The sequence below is a fragment of the Bombus vancouverensis genome, chromosome 1 (genome assembly GCF_051014615.1).
Source record: "Bombus vancouverensis nearcticus chromosome 1, iyBomVanc1_principal, whole genome shotgun sequence".
Classification (NCBI taxonomy): domain Eukaryota; kingdom Metazoa; phylum Arthropoda; class Insecta; order Hymenoptera; family Apidae; genus Bombus; species Bombus vancouverensis.
This window is the reverse complement of record NC_134911.1, coordinates 15,417,557-15,435,321: the sequence shown is the minus strand read 5'-3', so window position 1 is coordinate 15,435,321 and position 17,765 is coordinate 15,417,557. Positions and strand designations below refer to the sequence as shown.

General features: G+C 28.9%; 7 protein-coding genes and 1 long non-coding RNA gene across 10 annotated transcripts in view; 3 read left to right on the top strand and 5 right to left on the bottom strand.

Moving 5' to 3' along the window:
- The first annotated feature begins 144 nt into the window (after positions 1 to 144).
- Positions 145 to 1,036, top strand: RpL38 (ribosomal protein L38). Of its 2 annotated transcripts, none has more exons than XM_033327192.2 (5): positions 145 to 200; positions 379 to 406; positions 623 to 683; positions 770 to 892; positions 966 to 1,036. In XM_033327192.2, the coding sequence occupies exons 2-5, from the start codon at positions 404 to 406 to the stop codon at positions 1,004 to 1,006; spliced, it is 228 nt and encodes a 75-aa protein (XP_033183083.1). In that variant the 5' UTR covers positions 145 to 200; positions 379 to 403; the 3' UTR covers positions 1,007 to 1,036. The 2 variants fall into 2 exon arrangements, with proteins under 2 accessions (XP_033183083.1, XP_076477020.1); XM_076620905.1 differs by lacking the exon at positions 145 to 200 and adding an exon at positions 266 to 290.
- LOC117153288 (uncharacterized) lies at positions 1,025 to 1,890 on the bottom strand. The gene has a single exon (XM_033327190.2). The coding sequence runs from the start codon at positions 1,888 to 1,890 to the stop codon at positions 1,168 to 1,170; it is 723 nt and encodes a 240-aa protein (XP_033183081.1). The 3' UTR covers positions 1,025 to 1,167.
- An 82-nt stretch (positions 1,891 to 1,972) lies between these two features.
- LOC143303061 (uncharacterized) lies at positions 1,973 to 2,542 on the bottom strand. Its single transcript, XM_076620895.1, has 2 exons — positions 2,420 to 2,542; positions 1,973 to 2,350 (listed from the first exon to the last, which is right to left on the bottom strand). The coding sequence occupies exons 1-2, from the start codon at positions 2,540 to 2,542 to the stop codon at positions 1,973 to 1,975; spliced, it is 501 nt and encodes a 166-aa protein (XP_076477010.1).
- Positions 2,543 to 3,399: 857 nt separating this feature from the next.
- LOC117153287 (uncharacterized) lies at positions 3,400 to 7,206 on the bottom strand. Its single transcript, XM_033327189.2, has 4 exons — positions 6,687 to 7,206; positions 5,799 to 6,075; positions 5,383 to 5,716; positions 3,400 to 5,308 (listed from the first exon to the last, which is right to left on the bottom strand). The coding sequence occupies exons 1-4, from the start codon at positions 7,047 to 7,049 to the stop codon at positions 5,281 to 5,283; spliced, it is 1,002 nt and encodes a 333-aa protein (XP_033183080.1). The 5' UTR covers positions 7,050 to 7,206; the 3' UTR covers positions 3,400 to 5,280.
- Positions 6,365 to 10,235, top strand: LOC117153286 (tektin-2). 2 transcript variants are annotated; one of them, XM_033327185.2, is made up of 7 exons: positions 6,365 to 6,434; positions 8,424 to 8,586; positions 8,682 to 8,942; positions 9,010 to 9,180; positions 9,241 to 9,463; positions 9,534 to 9,757; positions 9,847 to 10,235. In XM_033327185.2, the coding sequence occupies exons 1-7, from the start codon at positions 6,380 to 6,382 to the stop codon at positions 10,046 to 10,048; spliced, it is 1,299 nt and encodes a 432-aa protein (XP_033183076.1). In that variant the 5' UTR covers positions 6,365 to 6,379; the 3' UTR covers positions 10,049 to 10,235. The 2 variants fall into 2 exon arrangements, with proteins under 2 accessions (XP_033183076.1, XP_033183077.1); XM_033327186.2 differs by lacking the exon at positions 6,365 to 6,434 and adding an exon at positions 8,007 to 8,191.
- LOC117153284 (U3 small nucleolar RNA-associated protein 6 homolog) lies at positions 10,092 to 12,881 on the bottom strand. Its single transcript, XM_033327184.2, has 9 exons — positions 12,584 to 12,881; positions 12,382 to 12,508; positions 12,143 to 12,283; positions 11,877 to 12,067; positions 11,574 to 11,798; positions 11,158 to 11,506; positions 10,827 to 10,997; positions 10,579 to 10,753; positions 10,092 to 10,516 (listed from the first exon to the last, which is right to left on the bottom strand). Exons 1-9 carry the CDS (start codon positions 12,673 to 12,675, stop codon positions 10,176 to 10,178), a joined length of 1,812 nt encoding a protein of 603 aa, XP_033183075.1. The 5' UTR covers positions 12,676 to 12,881; the 3' UTR covers positions 10,092 to 10,175.
- An 857-nt stretch (positions 12,882 to 13,738) lies between these two features.
- LOC143303055 (uncharacterized) lies at positions 13,739 to 15,681 on the bottom strand. Its single transcript, XR_013059036.1, has 3 exons — positions 15,457 to 15,681; positions 15,106 to 15,334; positions 13,739 to 15,007 (listed from the first exon to the last, which is right to left on the bottom strand). It is a non-coding gene; the product is annotated as an uncharacterized LOC143303055 (long non-coding RNA).
- Positions 15,263 to 17,765, top strand: part of Pdk1 (Phosphoinositide-dependent kinase 1) — a 407,695-nt gene continuing 405,192 nt past the window's right edge. Inside the window, exon 1 of the mRNA XM_033327851.2 lies at positions 15,263 to 15,385. Coding sequence (XP_033183742.1) covers positions 15,362 to 15,385 — 24 coding nt within the window. The 5' untranslated portion in view covers positions 15,263 to 15,361. The remainder of the gene's footprint in view (positions 15,386 to 17,765) is intronic.

Sequence of the window (17,765 nt, the reverse complement as noted above, 5' to 3'; positions counted from 1 at the left end):
ATTCATAATTTCTAATATGCGGTTATAAAATATTATAATGCATATTAAAAATTATGCATAACATAAAATTAATTAATTATTTTGATTATTGATATTTATTATATTTCTAGTTTCAATTGTACACAACTTTATATTTTTGTTGCTGATTTGACATAGTTTCATGCTAAAATATCCTCTTCTTCCGGTTATAACTTAACAAGGTTCGTAGTATTTTTCTGTATGATTGTTTAAAATCTAATTTTTCATTATAAATCTCCTTTTTCTTTAATTCTATATTATTTGTGTATGATGTAAATATAAATGTTCTATGTATCTCATATTTTAAGTGGAGGAATTTCTAGAAATTAATAGAATAAACGTCTTTCTAATTTGTTCCAGGTGGTTCTAACAGTTTCTGTCTACAATGGTAAGTATTAAATATTTATTGTTAACATAGATGTAGTATAATTTTAGTTGCAATTAATCTAATTTCTTGTATTATGTGTATAATAATGTATTATATGTAATGTAGTACATTACATATCTCATTAGATGTATTAGAAATGTGTTAAATTAGATTTACATAACCTCAATGTAACATAAACGTGATTGGTGCAATGAATAACATATAATACTTTTTTAGCCCCGAGAAATCAAAGAAATCAAAGATTTTCTCTTAAAAGCCAGAAGGAAAGATGCAAAATGTGAGTATTTACGATTTTTTCCATTATTATTGTGATATAATGTAACATACATATATTAATTTATCTTTTTTATCACAACGATACAGCTGTGAAAATTAAGAAGAATGCTGACAATGTTAAGTTCAAAGTTCGCTGTTCAAGATTTCTGTACACTCTTGTCATTACAGACAAAGAAAAGGCAGAAAAATTGAAGCAATCTTTACCTCCAGGTATTTATTTGCTTAAACAAAAATATTAATAAAGAATTACAAAAATATATAATTGTATTATTACATATTTTAGGTCTTCAAGTAAAGGAAGTAAAAAGAAGTGAACGTATGTAATTGATAGAATAAACTGAATTTTTAAACATATGTTGTTTATTTTTCTGCCATTACATAAAAGTATGTTTAATAGGGGTTAAAATAATAATCTAAAAGAAAGTAATTGTTTAAATTAAAATTTCACGTTCTAAATTTATTTTGAATCAATTTTGGTTGTAACTTTATTCAACTGTTGCAAAATTTTGATTAGATATGATGCATGGTTGATTTAAAATGTATTTCCGCCTTTTAAACATGCATCGGTAAATATCCTTTCTTTTTGTTGGAGTAGTACACATCAACTTTAGTTCATCATATGTGTCTATACATATATTTCCATTATTGCATGTTGGTCTCTGGTCATAAGGATATATGCGAGAATAATTAAATTTTGTTTGACATTTTCTTGTAGTGTGTTGTACTTTGTGTCTCAAATATCTCTTTAAAGGACAATACTTTCTTTGACATAGCTGAGTTTGAAGTTTGATATATTGTGAGAACAATATTCCCAATTCATCATAGGTTTCAGATATTTCTGATGTATTATCTGATGAAATACAAATATGATTATTACTAATTAATCGTTCTGGTACAGTTTGTTCTATAATTGAATTTTTACAATTATTTTTCATCAATGATATACCAATGAAATTCTTATCTGTTTTCAATATTTTTTCTCTAGCTTCTTTTATTTCATATCTTAGTATATCTACGGATGACTTCATTCTTTTCTGCATTTCTTTAAGATATACATTATGTTCATTTAAGTTTATTTGTGATTTCAATTCTTTTAAGTTATCTCTATTAACTGTATTAATCTTATCTGAATTACATATAGAACTATTTTTTATTTTTGAGTTAACTTGTAATATTTGATCAATTTCTATTTTAATTGCATTAGACATATCAGATAGTGTAGAACTAGTGTAAGAATTAGTTGACCTATACAAATGTTTACAATGATTAGTGTATTAAATCAAATAAAGTTTAATAACATCTGTTAATTATTGAAAACCTTTTTAATTTGTTAAATGCATTTGATAAAATATTCGACATATCAGCTGCAGAATCTGAGAAATATTTTGAATCAGTTAAATTTTTTGTGAATAAATGATAAGGTGAATAACTTGACTTAGAAGTGGAAATTTTGTATTTTTGTGTACTATCACTAAATGAATCAGTGTTTTCAAATTTAAGGTCTATCAATTTAGAACTGACATTATTTTGTTTTTTAGAATTGTTAATATTTCCTGAATTCCATTTGCACAATAACAGTTCGTCATTCTGTATATCAGATTTTGTTGGAGATAATGGTATTACTAAAAATTTGAGATCTGTATCTGAGAAACAAATGTTTTTGTTATTCTAAAAAGAAAAGAACATACAATTAAAAAGTTATGTTTATTGTGAAATTTGATATTAATTGGTTGGTACCTGATGTGAGTTTTTACAAATATTTTCATAATCTTCGAGATCTTTAATGTTCCATTCATTTGATATTGTTTTAGATATATTTTTGTACTTAGTATGAGCTGATGAAAAAGATGGGAAAAACATTTTCAAGGGCAATTGCTTTGTTAGATTGTTAGTAGAGGTCTCTATTTTACTTGCACATGGAGCAAGCAGCTTTTTCTTTTCCTAATCATAAATTTTTGCATACATATATATCTACACATAGACATACATAAGTTATAAAAACTAAACTATCATGATTATTTGAATATGATCATTTTTAATATAATATTTTACTTTTAATACCTGTAAAAGGGTCTTTAATTTACATTTTTTTTCATATTGTTTGTTTCTGTGGCCGTTATATTTTACATGAAATTTTGAAAAATTACATATATTAGACCCTAAAAATCGTCGTTTTGCATAAGAATCGCTTTCCCTTTCTTTTATTATAGAAAATCTGTCATCACCGTTATCTTCATCTTGTCGAATTAAGCTTTATGAACGAAATATTGATACATTATCAACAACTAAACATTATATGCGTATGCTACACACATACTATATATATTATTACACATATTACATTATAAGAGCAAAAATATAATGAACCTTTTTAAAATGGAAATGACTCGTCTGTGTATATAACGATAGCACGTTATAAATAAAATTGTTAGAACCAAAATGGTAAATAAGATGAGAAATATTTTCCAAAAATTGTTGGAACCTGTTTCGGTTTGATCAATACTATTATAATACCTTTTCTCGGTATCAGTTATTCTCAACATTTTTTTAACTTGCATGCTTTCTGTTATGATAATTACGACAGAAACTAGAAGATTATGAAATGAATTGGTTATAGTACAAAGTCACTGTATTTTTAAAAGTAAAATTCATACATGTATTAAAAAAGGTTCATTTGTTATTTATTGACAAGAATATCGAAAATGCAAAATAAAACATTTGAATCTATTACATGAGTTTACTTTCTGTTTTGTTTACAGATGTGGCATGGGCTACGAGTATGTTATGAAAACATCTAAAAATAATAAAATTTATCAAATACAATATCTACAATAGTAGGATTAATACTTTTTATAATTACAGTTCATAAATCATAATGATTTTTTGGTATAGGAGGAACACGATAGCGAGGTCATTAAATATCAATTATGAATGAAATTATTGAAACGCGGATGTTGAGACAAATGAATTAATAGAAATACATTCGAGCAAGGTCGTACTAGAAAACTTTTAATGCAAAGTTAATGTTCTTTTTGTACAATATTGAAATACAAATCTTAGATTTGTAAATGTAATTTCGTTCTTGATTCCACTGAATACAAATTTTTTTATTATGGGGAACATACATAAAACAGAATGCAGTATTGGCTCGTTAGCACATGTATATTCGGAATCATGTCGCGCACTAATATGGGAAATACTAATTGCAAAGAAAAAGATACAAAAATTCTATTTCTTTAATTTTGATAACTCATTGTTCGCTAAAATATCGCTGATGGAGAATAAGCGATAACAAAGTTTTAGGAAATGATGGAAGAGTGGGGCTCTGTGTCTACTATCGGAAAGCAAGAAATGCATCAAGATATTAACGAGACAATACTGCATAATGTAAGCATGTACTTACTACTTATTGCGTACGACCTTAAATAGTCAAAGATCTTGGATTGGATTAATGGATGGATTAATTTTCGACCTAGCTAATCTTGGCCCATACACTATACCTATTCTAAACTACAAATTATGGATGAACTTTATATCTATATATCTTGATTCATAATTATATTGTATACATAATAAAACAAAATAATGAATTTCATACAAAATGGATAAAATATCATTCATTACTAATATATTTTTCTTAATTTCGTCATAATCTTAAAATATTTTATTCTTATGTACGTAACAAAGAATATTAATGAATTTATTAATATATATATAATGTATTGAGCGAAATACAAAACAATTGTGGCATTAATGATGTTTGATATTAAATTCATATAACATACATGTTTGTCATACGTGTTTTAGGTTCTGTTAACTTTTTAGAGACTGAAAAAATCTTTTGCTTTCTGATAACATAATCTTCATATAATACATAATACATTTACATAGTATAATACCATCCGTCAGTATATTTATATTTCAGAATTCTATCTAGACACTTATCGGGACAGATAGATGTCCAGACAAGCATTCAAGCGAGCGAAAAAAATACAACGAAAGTGGGTGAAATACAGAGACTCAATACGAGTATAGATAACTAAAAAGGTTACACAAAATAATGGAAACACCTCTTATATGTCATATATTCCATATATGCATACAACATGTAAGAGGTCCTTCCATTATTTTATTCAATACCTGTATAACCATCGATAATAACCCAATATCGACAGTACTCCGTGAGCCCTCTATCCAAGGCTGATAGAGCAATATATACTTTCGCGGACAGCATTGTACACTCCTAATGCAAATCTAATGCATACATTAGTAGTTTTTAATCCTCTCAAAGCATAAAATAAACAAGATTGCAGAAAAACTGCCAAATATTAAATTGCGTTAGCACATGAGCGACGCACGTCGTTATTACAATTTATTGTATGTAAAATAAATGAAACAGACATAATAATACAACATAATAAATGAACGGACAATTTACTCTTATTTATTATCGCGAATCGAAAACTGAGAAAGCAAAAGATATATATTTTTTAATTATTCCTCATCATGTCATTATACTGTTAATTGTTATATTATCTTGATATTTCTTGAAAAAGCAAATCACATATATGTATGTAATCATGCTGTTCTGCAATCATTTATTCATCACACTCGTGATAAGTAGCTCTGGAGAAGAAAGAATGTTATTAAGTTTAATATAGGAGAACTTTAAATACTTTTGAAATTATAAATGCAAAAACCTTTGTTTGTCCATATTTCGTCGAGATAGTCTTCTTCCAGGCTCATGTGTAGTCAGTGTATATCTTTTTGTATGAGGACGATTTGCTCTAAGTTCACGTGCTTCTGTAGTTTTGGCTTTTTCTACTTTTTGCATAAACTTAGTAATTAGTTCTGGACAATTTAAGTTTTCTTCTGGTTCCCATGTATCATCTGCTGATGTAAATCCTTTCCAACGAATTAAAAATTCCCTTGTTTTATTCTTTTTAAAATGTACTTCTATAATCTTTTCCACCTCAAATTCTTTTTGATCATCTTTCCCACTTTTTTCTTCATCTGAGGTTACTATTTGTTTACCTATATTTAATTAAGAAATTAAGTGTCTGCACAATATGAAATAATTTTTATAAATTTATGGGTAACATTTGCAAAATAATACCATTTTCTGTTTGTTTTTTAACATTATTTTTAAGTTTTTTAGATTTTTTGTCCACTTTTACAGCTTTAACTTTAGGTGACTTTGTAGAATTATCTAATTGCTTAGATTTAGGGTCTTCTTCATTTTCAGCATTTTCAGCTAAAAACTCTTCTATTAATTCTAAACAGTTTAGATCTTTTTCTTGTTCCCATGTATCAGAATCTGCATTATATCCCTTCCATCTGACTAAAAATTGACGCCGACCTTTGATTGTACGTTGACCCACAATTTTTTCTACCTAGGTAATTGAAATATTAACTATTATATTCAAACAATGCATTTACTACATATTGTATGCTAAATTAAATTTTATATAAAAACTCCTTTTTTACATATGCTTTTTCAACTGTTTAAATAAAAGATGAAATGCAGAAAAATTATGTTATGAAAGAAAGAAGTAAGATAGTTTAGCAATATTAATTAAAAACTTTTCTAATACTCAATTTTATCATAAGAAGTACAAATATTATGATTTTATATATGACATTTTATTTCACATTTTTTACGTATTATGCGAAGTATGATAATAAATCAAGTTACCTATGACTAAACTGTATCATAAATGGCGTTGCACGATTACTAATGCGGCGATATATCGTGAGTACACGTAAAATATTAAGTAAATTTTAAAGTTTCGTAGAAACAATTTTCTTTACAAGATGGATTATTTAGCATTCATCTTCTATACTGAAGATCATTCTTGTTTTATTGTTTTTTATAGCAGAAATTTTGTCATTCAGTTGAATAGCTGCTAGTCAACATTGCATACCTAGGAGGCGCGTTCTTGTTGCCGTGTAAACATAGTTGTAACATGTACAATAAACACACTAAATATGATGTCTGACTTACCTCATACTCTTTTTCATTGTTTCCTTCCTGTTTTGTTAAGGAAGATCCCTCTTTTTTAAGTCTCTTACTAGGTCCAGCCTTCCCGACATTCTTATTTTCTTCTTCTGTATCTACAGCTTGAGTATCTTCTACTTCAGGCTTCACAGCAGAATCCTCAGTTGTTTCTTTTTGACTATGACGACTGCGAGATGAACGTTTTTTCGCTGTACTTCTGCGTGACGATTCTGTATTCTTATTCTCCTTTCCCTTTTTCATTTCGTCGTTGTTGTCGGATATGCTTAAACGTCGGACGCCATTTTCCTCGATACTGCTATCACTAGTTTCAGATTTGCTACGCTTGGTTTTCATACTCAATCTACGCATACTATTTTCACAGTAGACAATAAAATTTTTATATTTTCGATAATGTTTGTTCAAAACTTATAAGTCGCGCATTATATGAATGCTCTTATCTATCAGAACCGGATGATTTTATATCGAGTTGCCACAAACAACTCAGAAATAGTTTGGCGCGCTACACAGGAAGTTCTTAAGCACCATATCGAAGCAAAGATTTTGATTTAACGAATTGTTCGAATATAACTATATGCATTTTTTAATTTATTTAAAGAAGTATCAATTAAGTTTTCATGCATATGAAGCTATCGAAGTTTGAATCTTCGAATAATCAAATCTTTTAATAAAAATACCATGTAATGGTAGAATTTTATTTTAAAGAAGCAATCTCATTTTAACCCCTTGTAACTTTTATTGTATAGTTCATTAGTCCATTTTTTAAAACGACAAACCTCGTTTACCAGAAATAAGATTTTGTAACGGAAAGTCTTTAATTTAAGATATAGGTATCAGTTTATTATTTTTGTTTATTTTTCATAGTTTTAGCAGATAAAAAATTATATTTAAATTTAAAATGCATTTTTATGATTTATAAATATGAATCGATTAATTGTGTTCTACTTATAATGTATTGTACTTTGTATACTTTCACATTTAATAAAAAGCAAGATGATTTTAAAAATTATTGGCCCTTTTCGCAAAAATAAAAGTTATTTATAAATGAGAATTCGAAAACATTATAGTAATACTTCGGATAGATAACGGATATTGAGAGATTTCTACTAGATTGACAAAAAGATGCAAACTACGCTTTTACAAAATTATCGTTTATACTTTTAATTATGAAATAGAAACATTGTACGTTCATTAAAAATTATAGTTTAATAATGTAGATCTATTCAACTTTTTATATACTGGATTAATTTTTCCCTATTTTCCCCAATAACTATTTAAAAAATGATTTATAATTATAGAATAATTGCGTAGGATAAAATATTATTAAATCAATATTTTGTTACTTTGGTGACCAAACATCAGTTTCTTATTTCTGATAATATTAAGCTAATATTTTTTGTGTAACTTTGATATATAAACATTAACATCTCTGTTAATTGTTTAAATTATGGCTAAGTCTGTAACTACATATGAAAAACCTTTACCACACATAAGTAAGTGTAATTTAGAATTTTGTCATGTCACAAATATTGATATTTAATTTTGTTCACAATATGTTCTTCTTTATTTATATATTGCATTAAAATGTTATATTTTAGATAGGAATAAATATATATTGCATATATATAATTATATATATATTGCATTAAAATGTTATATTTTAGGTAGGAATAAATTATAATTTTTAATTATTTATATGCATGACATACAATCTCTTTATAATAGATTTAGCAGATTGGTATGCTAAACAATGGAAACTCCAGGAAAATGCAGCTTTCAGAAGTGCAGAGGCATTTGAATTAAGAAATACAGGAAAAATTGTTCGTTCAGAGACAATGGTAAAAACAATATGGGATACATATATGAATAATACTCGCCTTGCAGATAGGTAATAATGACGAACAGTATAATGATGAAATGTAGATGAATAATTTAAATCACATCTAATAAAAATCTAAAATTTTATATCATATATATTTGTAGAGTAACAGAATTATCACGTTGGAGAGAGTTACTACAGAATTTGCTAGATAAATTAATTGCAGAGTTAAAGTTCTTACAAGATGAGAAAGTCGATACAGAGAAAGAATTAGAAACTTTAAATTATCCACTACAATTAACAGCAGAATGTATTTCCATGAGGGATTGCCGTAGAGGAACAGAACTTACTTATGATGAAGCTGATACAGAATTGAAAAAAGAACTTTGTGTCATTGAAAATATTAAGAAATCATTAACTGATAGGTATAACATGAATACAAAAAATCTGTGCCTATTTAAATATATGTTTTTGATGATACATTTTGTGTAGGGTGCAAGCTGCGTGGGAAAAATTAAATCGTTTAGAAGAAGTTAGATTTCAAATCCAATTAGAAGTGGAAGATAAAGATGAAACTATTAAAATAGAGAAAGAAAATCTTAATTTAGATCGAACATGTGCAAATATTAGCTATAAACCAAATGCATTAAGAACTCCAAAAGGGTAAGAATAAATATCTGCATGCAATGTATGAAATAAATACATAAATCTATTTTATTGCAGTTCAATACCTTATGAAGCTTGGTTGGAACATTGCCGTTATATTAAAATGTTAGCTGATAATGAATTAAGCGATGTATATAATTTACGAGAAGCTATAAATATAATGCGTGAACGTGCCAGAAATGATATTAAAGCTCAGCAAGACGTAACAGATTTTAGTTTACGGAAAAGAATTTATCAGACACAAAAAGCTAGGAATGAATTAGAATGGCAAAAGCTTAAAGTAACAACATTTGAAAGTAAAATGATCATTAATATTTAATACATGTTAGCTTTAAACATAATATTTTCAGATCCAAAAGGAAATGGAAATTTTACAAAAAGAAATAGTTAGACTAGAAGACGCATTAATGCATAAAATTGATTCAATAAAATGTGCAGAGACAAGATTAGAAAATCGTACTTATCGTCCTGGTTTTGAACTCTGTCGTGATGAAGCTGAATTAGGTTTGAAAGACGAAATTTTACATTTGCGACAAACTGAAAAAGACTTAAAAAGTGTATTGAAAAATTCAAAGTATGTACAATAATGCATAATTTACATAATGATATATTCTATCATCGTGAAATGTAATTATTTTATTTAATGTATGTATTATTTTCTAGAGGGGCATATAATAATTTGGAAAGCTTACTTTTGGAAGTTGATAGAAATTTAGATGATAAACAACATTCTTTGGCAACAGATGTGATGTGTTTAGATATGAGGGCAACATTAAAAACAGGAGATAGAACACGATTGCCAAACGAAACAGATCGTAATATTGTTCTTACACGTATGGAAAAAGAGATACCGCTTGAATCATGAATGAATTGTAATATTTACACAAATCCATTAGAAAAAACATTCATTCAATATATAAAATGTCTATTTATTGTAGTACTTTTCAGTAGTAGTTTTCATTATACACAATAAACTTATTATTTGCATATGCTTATGTGCCAGTATTAATAATATCTGGTTTGGCTTTAATTAAACTGTATTCTGAAATAAACGAGTCTGTCAATTTTGGTTCTAAAGTTTTTACTGCTCTTCCATGTAATTCTCCAACTTTTTTGGGATCGCCATATTTCATTTCAAACGTAATATAATCTATCCAAATACTTATATCATTTTTGCCAAACTGTAAAGTTGACATTTCATTATACTTTCTTACATGTTTTAATGATATTTCAGGTTGCATAAGTTCTAACTCTATCATCTTTTTGTGTAATTCAAGAACGAGAGGAGGTTGTAAACAGAGATTATCATAAACTTTCCTTGCCGCTTGTATACCTAAAATAAACAACAGTCGTGACATACTACCAAATACAATTTTACAATTTACGACTACATACTTTTTGTCAAAACTAGCCATTCAATGTAAATAATTTTTATGTGTTGAGCAATATTTGGATGTGCTTGTAAAGCTGTTTGGAAAACTTGTTCAGTTTTCTCAGGACACTTTGCTTGCACATGTAATATTTTCATCTTCCATAAAGGTAATGACTTTTCTGCAAGAATTTGTGTTGCCTAAAAAATGATCATGCTTATATGTATGTAATATCATTGATATAATTAAAAATAATTACTAGTATTTTTGTACCTTTAAAAATACAGCTTCAGCTTCTTTTTCCTCTCCTGAGGCAAACAAATATCGTAACCTAGCATGCCAAAGACTTATGCTACTTGGTATAGTTTCAGTCGCAATGCTCAGAATTTCTTCAAATTTTTTTTCTGTAGTTTTATCTTTTTTTTCAGCATTTAACATGTTGATCTACAGTGAAATTATTAATATTAAAGTCTTTAATTCCCTACTTTATACATGTAATGAATACTTATCAGGTACATGTTGATCTATAGTGAAATTATTAATATTAAAGTTTTTAATTCTTACTTTATGCATGTAATGAATACTTATCAGGTACATTACTAACCCAATGTAAATAATATTTTTCTTTTAACTTTTTTGCTTGATGTGCCTGAGATAATGCAGTTTTTAATAATTTTCTTTTAAAATTTGGTAAAGCTAAAGATCTGGCTTGTTGATTTATTTCTATTAAACAGTCTATATACAAAGACCACATTTCTTCAGTCTTAATTTTTTTGACTGCTGTTTGATAAACTTTATTACAAGATGTTATACGATCTCTTAATGAAGTTTGTTCTGAATTATCAACCTGCATCGCTGTATCACTAAAAGAAGGTTGAATAAGTCCTTCTAATTCTCGTCGTGCCATCGTATCCCACATCAGGGGTTCATGAGTATACTCTTCTATCATATTACTAAAAATAATTTAAATATTCAAACTAAAGATAATCAATAATTTTAACATATTTTTATTACTTTTACCTAACAATTTTATTTTGTAATTTTTCTGTGTTATTATGATCCTTTGTAATATTTAACAATTCTATTACGAATTTGATATCTCTAATGCGTTTTGATGCTTGTTGATATATGATATATGCCCTTTTTATTCCAATAGACATGTCATCATCAGTTTCTGTTGGTACTGCATTGTCACCATTATTTTCACTTTTCTGATCATTAGCTGATGCATCATCTAATTCTAATCTGTATCATATAATTAATGATTAAAAATATAAATGAAAACATTAATAATATATGAAAAATTTATAATATGTGACTTACTTGAAAGCATCAATAAATAATAACTGAGAAGTTGGATGTATATGTAAACCACGAAGAAGAAACTGACGAGCAGTGTCTTTATTTTTATTTTCTTCTAGTTCCCAAATTGCAGCAATATGCCAACATTTGGGTTTATCTTGATGAACTTGCAACATTTTACCTAACATATGACTAACATTGTTGTGAAAATGCTGTCACATTTTATATTAATATTTAAAAGATGAAAAGTTAGTAGCTTTAATAAAAAATATAATTCAAATACTCACAACATGTTTACAAAATTTTATGTAAGCAATCCAAAAACGAATATCATCTTGAAATTTAAATATTGCTTCTTTATATAAATGATTAATTTTATTTGTAACAGCATGGTCAATATCTGATGTTTTTTGAATAATACCAAATTTCTGTTGAATAAAGTAATACACGTATATATATATATAATTAATGTGCATTTATAGTTATTACTATATAATCAACTATTTATTAATAAGTAATAACATACACTTCTACGTTGTTTAATTAATTTAAGCAGGTCCGTTTCATACTGTATGTATCTCAAATAGTCTTCTTTAGTTTTTGTGTGGCGTTGAATTTTATATTCGTATTCTTTAAGTTTCTTTGCAATTCCTCTATATAATTTATAGCAACATAAATAGTTGGTTAAAGTAAAGAATGTGTTACAAAATATAACCTATTTCACTCACCGAATTTCGTTTTTGTCGAAAAGTTTAATGCTTTCCATCTGTTCTAATTGAGGAATCATATCCTCGCATCTTTTTTCTACAAATTCTGCCATTGTTACTTCTTTTTAATTGACGAAATATAATGTAATATAATAGAAAGATCCTTAGCACATGTACACTAATAACCACAATCCTCCAATGCGTACTAATAACTAAAACCACACCATCCAGCAATACGTATTCCACAGTGAACCACAGACAAGGATACAAAGTAGATATGACTTCTTATGATACTTTGTGTTTCGTGTCCTGAAATATCGAACGAAGTGGTCCGTCTTACGCCCTCTGCGGTTTACTCATGTTCTGAAATACCGACCTCGAAAAATCACAGAGTTTTTAACGTTGTTGGAGATGTTATTAATCCAAGACATTAGTAACTACAGACATTATAAAATAAAATAGCGTAATTAAATTGATATTGTAATCGAATTAAAACAGTACTTTAAGCTTATACTAGAAAGTAAAATAGCGTTTTGTGTGTGCTACTATACTAGATTTATATATTTAATAATTAATCGTTAAACAATAGTATATGCTGAGAATTAAGTTAAGAAAACGTAGAGCTTGCTATAAGATATGGGTTGATGAGCTGTAAAAATTAAAAATTTTGTAAAAAAATTTCCAAAAATCTATAATTATTATAAATTGAAATATTATATGAATTCTTCTCCTTTTGAAATGGGCAATAGTCTGACTACTAGTCAACTGTTTGTCTATTATAGTATAGTTATTTTTCTCAAATCTTAGTTTTATGTTTTACTTTTAAGTTACTTATTTTCAGTTTTTAATTGCGTTGTTATTGTTATGTCTTACTTTTAAATCTTAATTTTAAGTTGTTTCGTTAGTTTTAAATACTACAGTCAAGTTTTAATTTTAAGTTGCATCGTTTGTTTTAATCCTTAATTTCAGTATATTTGTGAAGATGGACCGTTTGATCATTAATATATGTATCTATCCATAGAAGTAAAATTTTGGTGATCTTTTGCTCTTTTCGTCAGTTTTTTGCTTTTTCTATTGAGCGTAATTTGTCTGCTTGAGTTATCGATAAATTGTGTTGCGAGTTTCCAATTTTGAATCGGACTACCTATATTTGATAATATATAATTAATAATTGATTTGAAAATACAAACATCATAATAGAAAAAATTAAAGAATACACATTTTTATGTTTCAGATATATGAAACTAGAATTTTATTTGAAATTAATTAAAAGAATTATTTAACTATTGTTGTATATTCATTTATTATTTTAATAATGTGTAATGATTTTCGCAGTATTTCAGCGGGATAGAATTCTATACACTTTGTTGCGATTATAGGATATCCTGTTCTATATTTTATTTATAATTTCATGTAAGACATTTGTTTTAATTCAAACAAGTACTGTACTGAATCGATAACGTCGCATGCGACATGAAAATGGTTAGGTAACCCGTAAAACGTAGAACTCGAAAGAGCATTGAATATCGCGTTTATTCTTGAACCTTGTCTGTAATGTCACGTCTATTCCTGTATCTCGTCTGTGGTGTCATTCTCGACTGTGGTCATCCGTTACCGATTCAGTGTAAAATAAGATTACAGTATCATCACAATACAAGAGTTCTGTACCGCGCTCTATACTTCGTCGGTGATTGTAATCTTATTCTTTGCTGAATCGGTAATTTTGGAAATAATAGTACAGATAAAGTATAGACATTGGTACCGTGGTACCACTTAAAGTGTCTCTAGTAATCCTGAGATGAGAGACAAGAAATGCATGGGGGTGTTAGGTCTATCCTATATCTTGCTGTGGTTTGGCGCGTTTTCTTCAGTCGTTCTGTAAACGTAATTTAAAATTACTGAATATATCTTGCTGAGATGTTTATTACATAGTAACAGGAGTTTTGACAAAGTGAATCAATTAGTTTTATTAAAGTTTGTGCATATAAATAGATATTTAAATACGTTAGTGGGTGTAATAATTTCCCATCGTAATGAAATATATCAATGCACAAGTAGTAAGTTATCAAAAAATTCCGGTACGTGGTATGCAATTTATTATTGACGAAACATAACATTGCATGTAAAATTAAGTTAGCTGAAATAGTTAAGTACTGTGTGAATTAGTACTGCATATTAAAATACACATACGTCTACATTTATATACTTAACAATAAATATCTCAGTTTTACAGTAAATGGTAAATATCTATAATAAGTGTCATACTTATAAGAAGTCCTCTCTCTTTTTCTCCCTCTAAATTTAAATTTTAATATTACATACTAAAATACATGTACACGTACGTTTATATTTATAAACTCAATAACATATATCTCAGTTTTTGTAAACGGTAAATGTCCATAATAAGTGTCATAGCTATAAGAATTTTCCTCTGCTTTTCTCTCTCTAAATTTAAAATAGCATATGCAATTATTGAAATATCTCATTTAACAGATCTTTAAAGTTACTTTTATCTATAATAAAAGAGAAAAAATGATACATACATATATACTTTATTTCAGGATTCAGTGCACTGCGATTACGCTACCCTTAATTATCGAAGAGTTTCGACATTGAATGTAAGATGGCGGCAGCTATGGCTGCGGCGCAAACGAGTCGGCGATCGACACGGTTGTGCCATCCATGATGGCTGAGACAGTTTCCGAGATTTCGAGCACGGTGTCGTGAGTACGTGTTCTCTTTATCGCACGTTTAATCGCTAGTGAGGCTCATCTGCAAGACAAAAGGATTCCGGAAAGAATGACAGACAGTCCAGCGGCACTCGTAAGTGTTGTCACTGTCTATTAAATTTTCTAGAGTGAAGTATTTGGGACCCTCGATGTCCGTTAGGTTACCCATCGAAGAACATGCGCACATCTAGGGCTTCGTTCGCGTTTATGCATCGGTGATCGAGCAATGATCGAATTCGTTGCTTGCTGCTATTTCACCTCTTTCTTAACTCGAACAGTAGGTAGGAGCATCTGAAAGAACTGATCACGATGGGGACGTGTAGTCGGTGCAGTACACGTCCGATATGTTGTAACGCGCAAACGCAGGACAGAGGTTCGTTGTCCGTTCTCGTTTGACGTCACCAGCTAATAGTGGTTGTCACCTGTTTCTGACGGCAGTGACGTCACCAGTAGTTGTGACGTAACCGTAAAAATCGATAGCGGCTTTGTTTACCCTAACGTATGATAAGATACGTTAGATAACTTACTCCAACGCATAAATAATACTTTGACGCCTATATTTATTCTAATTTTACTACTGCTCCACTGACATCGTTCCAATAGACGTTCGTGACGATACTACCACGTTTCACGATATTATGTTAGTCCTCCATATTGATTTCGCGCTTAGACACCTGCTGTAAATTGTGTTTATGAGGCACTTATTGTACCACAGTTATGAACATCTGTTATTATCATTGTTATCTACGTTTATTCATTTGTTTCAGTTTTCTATCTCTAATAAATTTACGTATATATTATTAAATTATTTTCTGAATAATTTTCTCAAATTATCTAATTGTACCGCTGCCAAGTTTCTCGAGGTACTTTATGATTACGTAATACTTCAAGACTAAACTAAAGAAATTGCGAAATGAAAACGAAAGACAAATATCTCGAATTACAGTCCAGTGAATCAAACCCCATTCGTATTTATGACGCTCATGTATATGATAAGAACGTAGTACATTCTTAAAAGCAATTTCAGTTGCATTTAATAGAATTTGCGTTTGAAAAGACGACCTAAGATGACTATGATCTAACATCTTGTTACAGGGAAACGATTATTCCCTCTGAAATCCGTTTACGTCAGTGTCTCCAAGTCTATCTAAACATAGTTGCTGATTTTCGAGTAATGGCCATAGCGCTCGATGCCAGTCGACACGAGGAAACAAACGAATAAACAAGTCACGCAAAGTGGCATTTTAGAGGCAGCCTTTTCCCTTGTCATTTGTTCCAAGTCCGCACGAAATTGGGCTAGCCGCACTTCGCCTCCATATTTGTTTTTCAATCAATGCTTCAAATCGAGAAATGTTTCGATGCGAATTTCCAAGATTCTCCCCTTCGTTTGACTTCTTTAAATCGTTAAATCAGCATTATAAAAAGCAAAATAAATTTTATTCTCGCTATAAGACCCTTTCCAATGTAATTGGTCGAATCAAAGAAAATGAAGAAATTTATCACCGATGAAAAGGAAAGGAGACAAATTCAGTCGTCTTAGAATAAACATTTGAGAAAACTATTATAATCTGATAATCATTAACGTTCGTCCAATTTAACGCTTAATTTGCATCGTATATATCTATTTGAAATATTTAGAATATTGGTAGTGAACGTATTCATCATTTTCAATAAATATTTCAATTAGAATATCAATTACAGTTATTGCCTTTTCATTGGAAAACTTTTTATATAAATGGTATACATTTCTAAAAGGTTTATTCACAGCGTGCGGTGGTGTAGTTAGAAATAAAAGCGGAAATGGGTTTGGTAAGACCGACAGCGATGTTACCAGGTTAGAATGCTTTTATCGTCGAATTAAATGGCCAGGAAAAGCCGGAAGTGCAAACACCGTTTCAGCGGAGTATTTAATTTTGTATACAGTTCGCGCTATTTATTCTACTCCATCGCGCGCATCAGGCTAGCTCGAAAAGTATAGCAACACATATTCCACTGGCACTAGAGTCTAGATCGTGGCTTTAATTTTGAATGTTTCGTCTTTCTCCTCCCCTGTTATCCATCAGCGCGATAAGCTTTCAAACTATGCGTTGGCTAGCCAGTTCCAAAGTATAGCAAGCATACGTAATATCTTTCTCGATTGTTTATAATCGAATAGTTCGCGATCGAAGTAACTTATTCATTCCGAATCCATTTTTGACACGTGGCTTATGATTAGACTGCAGACTTTTATGTAAATTCATAGTTTTATAAATATATTTAAAGATGCAGAAGTTGGATATTTAAAAAAAAAAAATTGAGTCTTTTCATATAAATCCGAGCCGATGCAGTTGCTCGCGTAGAACATATTAACAAATTCTTTTGACAAAGTTAACAAACTGTTAAAAAATACACGGGGCAGAATTGACGCGTGTAGTTTTCTTGACACGATTTCGTAATGGTAACGAGGAACAAAACGTGGACCACGAAGGCAAGAC

What these genes read in the sequence shown, in the direction of transcription:
- RpL38 (XM_033327192.2), top strand. An exon ending in CAGAAGGAAAGATGCAAAAT is followed by an intron (nt 684 to 769) that starts GTGAGTATTTAC and finishes ACAACGATACAG; the next exon opens with CTGTGAAAATTAAGAAGAAT. An exon ending in GAAGCAATCTTTACCTCCAG is followed by an intron (nt 893 to 965) that starts GTATTTATTTGC and finishes TACATATTTTAG; the next exon opens with GTCTTCAAGTAAAGGAAGTA.
- LOC117153288 (XM_033327190.2), bottom strand. Translation starts at nt 1,890, where the DNA reads ATGTCTAATGCAATTAAAATAGAAATTGATCAAATATTACAAGTTAAC.
- LOC143303061 (XM_076620895.1), bottom strand. Translation starts at nt 2,542, where the DNA reads ATGTTTTTCCCATCTTTTTCATCAGCTCATACTAAGTACAAAAATATA. An exon ending in TTTGTAAAAACTCACATCAG is followed by an intron (nt 2,351 to 2,419) that starts GTACCAACCAAT and finishes TTTTCTTTTTAG; the next exon opens with AATAACAAAAACATTTGTTT.
- LOC117153286 (XM_033327185.2), top strand. Translation starts at nt 6,380, where the DNA reads ATGACTAAACTGTATCATAAATGGCGTTGCACGATTACTAATGCGGCG. An exon ending in TACTAATGCGGCGATATATC is followed by an intron (nt 6,435 to 8,423) that starts GTGAGTACACGT and finishes TCTTTATAATAG; the next exon opens with ATTTAGCAGATTGGTATGCT. An exon ending in AGTGTATTGAAAAATTCAAA is followed by an intron (nt 9,758 to 9,846) that starts GTATGTACAATA and finishes ATTATTTTCTAG; the next exon opens with AGGGGCATATAATAATTTGG.
- LOC117153287 (XM_033327189.2), bottom strand. Translation starts at nt 7,049, where the DNA reads ATGCGTAGATTGAGTATGAAAACCAAGCGTAGCAAATCTGAAACTAGT. An exon ending in TAAAAAACAAACAGAAAATG is followed by an intron (nt 5,717 to 5,798) that starts GTATTATTTTGC and finishes AATTAAATATAG; the next exon opens with GTAAACAAATAGTAACCTCA. An exon ending in CGAAATATGGACAAACAAAG is followed by an intron (nt 5,309 to 5,382) that starts GTTTTTGCATTT and finishes TTTCTTCTCCAG; the next exon opens with AGCTACTTATCACGAGTGTG.
- LOC117153284 (XM_033327184.2), bottom strand. Translation starts at nt 12,675, where the DNA reads ATGGCAGAATTTGTAGAAAAAAGATGCGAGGATATGATTCCTCAATTA. An exon ending in TAATTAAACAACGTAGAAGT is followed by an intron (nt 12,284 to 12,381) that starts GTATGTTATTAC and finishes TTTATTCAACAG; the next exon opens with AAATTTGGTATTATTCAAAA. An exon ending in CTGAAGCTGTATTTTTAAAG is followed by an intron (nt 10,754 to 10,826) that starts GTACAAAAATAC and finishes ATCATTTTTTAG; the next exon opens with GCAACACAAATTCTTGCAGA.